Source organism: Rosa chinensis, chromosome 2 (genome assembly GCF_002994745.2).
Source record: "Rosa chinensis cultivar Old Blush chromosome 2, RchiOBHm-V2, whole genome shotgun sequence".
Classification (NCBI taxonomy): Eukaryota; Viridiplantae; Streptophyta; class Magnoliopsida; order Rosales; family Rosaceae; genus Rosa; species Rosa chinensis.
The window spans coordinates 47,212,008-47,218,314 of NC_037089.1; the positions used below are offsets into that span (position 1 = coordinate 47,212,008).

Here is a 6,307-nt window from a genome sequence, read left to right on the forward strand (position 1 = left end):
CCTTACTTATATATAGACTTGTGCGAATATTGTATCACTACTCAGACATCCTTCGCACTAAACCCCTCGTGCATGCTAGTATCTCAAGCCAAAGGCTGATCGCATTTGGCAATAAAGTTCATTCGAAAGCAGTAAGCTCACTTATTAATACAAAATTACAAACTTACGAACATCAATCATTCTTATCTCCTCGTACTAAAAAGCCTAATCACTCAATTTTGTTACAAACAGAAACAAAAATGCGACATCCTACAAAACCACTTGTAGAAGATGGCTGTGACTGCTGGATCAATGAACTAGAGGGGATATTTCGGCAAGTGCAGCAGAGGGGTGCGCTCTTTTGGAGTCTTTATAGTTGGTTGCCTTTCTTTTCATGCTCTATCTAGGCCTTCTGTGCTAGAAGAGTAGTTTATAGCCCCTCTAGTTTGCACTATCAAGGATCTCTCTCATTCCTTTGTCTCTTGTAGCTGATAGTGGTCCACGCCTCACTGTGGCCCGCTTCGCTAGTCAGAAAGTGTCTCCTCCAGATTGAGTCATCAATCGGCCTCACATCCTTTTGTATGATGCAAGTGCTATTCCCCTTGATGTTTGAGAATGGGACTTTGTTATGGGTTTTTGCCCTTCTTCTCTGTTCTGCTTTGTTCTCTAATAGAATGCTTCTTTGCTAAAGAAAAAAAAAAGATCATGATAATTAACTCAATCAAACTCTACGTTCACAAGTAATTTTGGGAGAGACAATCAACATGTTAACAAACGATCTTTCTTAATATTTGGAAAACCATAGATGAAATACTTGCGCCCTACTAAGCAAAGCCTTTAGCATTCTAATGCAATAAACATGATAAGTAAATTTCGGACGCAAGACTAACAAAAGTAGCTTAGAACAAAATAGTAGCCGGTCAGTTTAGGTGAGAGGAATCAAGGTTCCAACTACATAGATACTACGGCCACTTATAATCCTTCAGCAAAATGGGACACGGTGCACTCGACAACTCAGCCCTCCAGATCTATTTTAGTCTTCATCGCTACTATCAGACGTGAAAAAGTCTGATGCTAAATCTGCAATTTCTTCCTCCAGAAAAAGAGCTCTTGTCTCTCCTAGCAGCTTCATCTGTGCACACCTACAAAATAATTCAACAAATAATAGTCACTCCAAGTAGTTTCATAACGTCACTTTCTAATAAGCACGTATCCCCTATAACTGCAAAGCAAAATAATTACAAAAATTGCTGTTATTTATTTGGCTTTATGTGTACCGTTGTATAAACATCAGCATGACAGTCTCTTCTGATAATCTTAGATAACAACTAGATGAGATACGAAAACATGCAATACGGTCTAAATTGATGCCTCACAAGAGTGGATCTTATGTATTTTGTCATTGCAGCCCCTCAAATAGAGAACTTTTCGTTTTTAGGCACTTGGAAATAGTGGATCAGATGATATTCTCTTAATGCTCGATATGTAATCTGTTAAAAACAGAATATACACCATCTTTGCCAGCTTCTACATCCCCAATGTGATATATAAAACAATAAGGGATAAGGTAGCAATATACACAAATGGAAAAAACCAAATCCTACATCTTGCAACATGACTTGCAGATACAAACAGATATACATGTATAGGTTTATATGTGCGCTTGTACATGGATTAAGGAGTTTTTTATTTTATGAAAAACTAAGAAAATATAAAAAAATTAAGAACTAATGCCAACATCAGTTTTTTATTTTATTTTTTTTTCAAAATCTTGTATAAGGTACCATAAAAAGTTTTCACTACACTAGGGCGTATATTTTCACCAGAAAAGTTGACAGTTGCCTAACACCAAAAAAATTGACAATTGTCTAAAAAGGACTCATCTTTTGGAAATTTTGGAAATTTCTGCAGTCATAAAAAAAATCTAACACAAATATTATGTGATGGACTACATTAATCATATTCCATGGTATAAAATATGTGTGTGTGTGTTGTGTTCAGTGTGCCATCAAAATATTGGCAAAGCGCCATCAATAGTTTTCACTACAGGACATGTATATTCTCACCAAAAAACCAAATAACAATTGCCAGAAAAGGACTCATCTTTTTGGAAAGTCTGTGGACATAGAAAGGATCTAACACAAATAATGTTACGGACTACATTAATCATATTTCATGATGTGTAAAATGTATATAATGTATTCAGTGTTCTTCTACCCCTAGAGAAGCTCCCACTAGCTGAAATATTGTAATGGTTGTTTCTAATTGAGGCTATTTCAACATGGGAACTGCATTATTGTCCCAAAAGAAAAGATATATCACTGTGACAATTGACAGTTTGAAAGTAAATTAATGAACCATAGTGTGTGCATAGATGGAGTAATGAAACCGCAACCACAATGACAAATTATGAGCAATACTGTGAGAACATGGAGTGAATTTTAAATATATAACACATATTTGTGTACCTGTGTGCATGTCAAATTACCTTCAAACTATCACTCTTACCTCGAATTTATATTCAGTATGTTGACATCATCCCCCACCAAAATGTCCTTGAGTGAAATAAAGCTTGGAACATGACTGATAGCTGAAAAATTTGACTTGATGCCACGAAGCTTGAGATAAATAAATCTGTGGGTTTTTGGATGATGGTAAATCAACGCGTTAGTACGATAGTTAAACATCAACAAGCCCCCATCCTTACAGTATTTCATTGGTTTATATAAGCCAGAAGGCCACCTTTCACCATCAAACCCAAAATGATCTGTTTCAATAGAAATCTTCCTCCTCCAAGATCTTTTTGCACCATGATTTTTCAGTACCCACAAATTGATATGAATACCATGAGCATCACAGACACAAAGGCAATTTCCCAAAACTCCCATGCTCACATTACGATATTGCTCTCGTTGAAAAGGCAGTGGTGGAAGTGATTGGAAGTTCTCACTGTCCAAGTCAAATGAAAGTATGACATATTTTAAAGGATCATAGTAAAACCAATAAAGTGCTCCTTCAATATAGGTGGGGAACGCTAGCTGGTTATATGATGAGCAGGGACAACTACCAATGAGCTTCCATGAACTTGACCCAAGAGTGTGTGCCTCAGCCATCGTAATAGGATGAGGTGACCCTTGATCAAAGATTCGCACCACCTTATATCTGTTAGCTTTTGGACTGAAACCAATTCCGCAATGGATGGTAACCTTTTGGTTCTCCCGCTTAGAAGCTTCAGGAAGGTGCATAAACTCTCCTGTTACAGGGTTGCAGACAACAACTGGGTCATTAAAAATTGGTTCAGACAAACAAAGGAAGCCGTTGCACGAATTCACCACATTGTATTTGTGATCGTTGGGCCTAATCTTGATGCAAGGCATCCTTTTAGAGCCATGTTTCCTATTACGCATCAGATTGACATTATCATCATTATTCATTACCTTCTCAGCATCCCGCAATGGTAATTTATATTTGGCAAGATTCATGCGGAAATGACACTTGTCAAACTTCAATGAGCCATAGTCACAATCGGACAAATAGTCCTTGTCCTTTATAGCCAAACTGAATTCATCTTCAGGTTCAACCAAGTAAAGGGTTCTTGACACCCGTGTTGGTCCCCAAGGTCGGACCATGGGATAGGCCTCTGCTTGTGCAAAGTGCATCTTGGCAAATTCCGGGTCTGAAATTAGCACACGCCAAGTCTTGCATACACATTTGCATATGAGAATGCTGCGTGTTGGGAGCTTTAGTAGAATGATTTGACAAATAAACTTAGGAAGATCTGTTATAACAGGGCCCATTTGTTCAATGTGTTCATCTTTGTTGCCTACTTTGGTGGGATAAGCTATTGACTTCCTTTTCCTTTTCATAGCTATCCTAGGAACCTATAGAATGAAAGAACAAAGTATGATCATAATTTCATTCAATAGATCACCAAGCCAAATTGGACCCAACTAAAACGACTGATGTGGGGAAAGAACAATTTATATAATTCTATTTCTCAATGAAAAAAATAACGACATATAATATATATGCTGCAAGAAAAAACAGTGATAGGACTCAAGTAAAAATTGAGAATTTTAAAGTTCCATATTATCAGAAGAAAAACTAAACATAAAATTAAGACAAATCCAGAAAAAAGACTTAAAATGAAACAGTAGAGAACTGAAAGGATTACCTGAAAAAAAAAATAGCCCAACTTCCAGAGACAAATGAAATTCTAGCACCCAATCAAACCAAAAATAACAGTAGTACATTTTACTCGATGTCAAACTAGAAAAGTTTCACATCTGGAAGCACTTGTAACAATGACACATTTTCCAGTGATACTCAAAAGTACAGAAAATTTAAAGCAACAGAAGGAGATCGATAGAACTCTAAATTCAAAGAAATATATTGTAAAGTTAGATCAATCCCAAGACCATTTACTCTAACTGGACTGATACAATACGCAGAAGCACAGAGCACATAGCAAATGAGAATGATCCAAATGATAACATCCACATAAAAATGATCCATGCTTCTCATGGGAATGTAATTGACATTATTTGTACAGTGGCAATTTTAAATAACTCAGTTGTTTTTAGTGTCTATAATAGATAGTACGAACACTTCCACATTTGCAGGACAAAAAGGAAGGGTTAGAAGAACTAAATTGGTACAAGAAGCACTCACACAACGTTGAGGCTGAATGCTACAAGATCGCTGGGGATTGACCCACTTAACCCGCTGTCATTCAGACGGTCCACCAATCCAAGCAATTATGAGACAAAGGCAAGGAGTGCTATGCTGTTAGTTAATAACGGTCTCTCTTCAGGTCAAACCAATTTCCCTACATAATCAAAGAGGTATCATAGTTAACATACAGTATGCAACATGTAGAGATTCGACCAGCGCGACAAAGTTTAACTATTGACAAGGCCATACAATAAATGCAAGCTTAATAAGTAACCCCCAGACTATAATCAGGGAAAACAAGAAACTATGATAAACATTCATGAAAACCCCAGACTATAGTCTAGCTTTCTGACTTTCAAGTTGTGGTACTAGACGTTCAGAAGGTTTGGAATACCCAAATCCCTGCCAAAACATCAAAATCATGCTATAAACAAAGTCTAGACCCATTTACCTGCCACCATATATAATCCGTAGACTCATTCTTGAAATCAATAAACCAAACCCTAGACCTATTCCAAATAATACAAAACTAAGCCTAAAAGGTCACCAGATTATAATAAAGAAATCACCAGATTATAACAAAAGTACAACAACAGCAGCAAAAAGAAACAAAGTGGTTAAAGGATAATAGAGCAAGACAACAAAGACCCAGATGAGCAGAGGTAACGATTTCAGTGGCTGACCTTAGAGAGAGCATTCCCAGTACTGTGAGAGCTAAGCATCCATTTGATATCCTGGGGGCTCTTTTTGGGCTGTTTTTTTCTGAGTCTCAAGTACGTCTGAAAGATGATGAGACTGAGAGAGAGGGAGAGAGAGAGGCCAAGGGGTCTTGGATATCGCGTCAGAGAGGGAAAGGCTCTATTTTTGGCGGGCTGATGAAATGGAAAGCGCGGGAATCGTTTTACTTTATTCTCACTTACTCTGAAAAAAATTTTCTACTTACCCTAATAAATTACATATTTGTTGCCCTAATATCTAATTAAATTTTTATTTTTTTTTATTTTTATTATTTTTAAATTTATTTTTGAGACAATTTTGTCTTCTTAAAGAAGTTATCGAGACTTCATTGGACTCTGGTCACCGGCCACAAGAATCCGGTTGCTAGACTCCAATCACCTATAGCTGGTCATCAAACTTCTCCGAAAACCTCGCCGGAAATCCCTAAAGAGGTCATCGAAGATCTCATAAGTTACACGAAGACACTTATTCCCTCCCGCCCCAAAAATACCCAATAAACTTTTACTGCCTCCAATAAAAATTTATTAGGTTTTATTGCGGGTAATAAAAGTCTTCAGCGACCTATATAAGATCTCTGACGATCTTTTTAGAGACCTCCGGTGACTGGTGATCTGAATCCGGTGTCCGATTTTATTGCCCGAAATGATACCCAGTAAACTTTTATTGCCCCCCAATAAAACCCAATAAACTTGTGTTGCCCCCCAATAAGAATTTATTGAGTTTTATTTTAGGGTAATAAAAGTCTCCGGCGACCTCTTCAGTGACCTATAAGATCTTCAAAGACCTATTTGGGGACCTCAGGCTACCTTCGGCGACAGGTGATTGGAGTCCGGCATCCGGTTTTATTGACCCAAAACACCAAAATAAACTAAAATTATCTCACTTACCCCAGCAACAAATTTTTATTCCCACCTAC

The 6,307-nt window shown here is 37.3% G+C and overlaps 1 protein-coding gene across 1 annotated transcript; it reads right to left on the minus strand.

Annotated features, from left to right (window-relative positions):
• Positions 1–744: 744 nt before the first annotated feature.
• LOC112183313 (F-box protein At3g07870) lies at positions 745–5,472 on the minus strand. The gene is made up of 4 exons (XM_040513573.1): positions 5,337–5,472; positions 4,651–4,807; positions 2,488–3,860; positions 745–1,121 (listed from the first exon to the last, which is right to left on the minus strand). Exons 3-4 carry the CDS (start codon positions 3,843–3,845, stop codon positions 1,013–1,015), a joined length of 1,467 nt encoding a protein of 488 aa, XP_040369507.1. The 5' UTR covers positions 3,846–3,860; positions 4,651–4,807; positions 5,337–5,472; the 3' UTR covers positions 745–1,012.
• Positions 5,473–6,307: the final 835 nt, after the last annotated feature.

Excerpts from the sequence above, each read along its gene's own strand:
- LOC112183313 (XM_040513573.1), bottom strand. The coding sequence starts at position 3,845 with ATGAAAAGGAAAAGGAAGTCAATAGCTTATCCCACCAAAGTAGGCAAC. Across the intron at positions 1,122-2,487 it reads ATACTGAATATAAATTCGAG|GTGTGCACAGATGAAGCTGC; the intron begins GTAAGAGTGATA and ends ATTATTTTGTAG.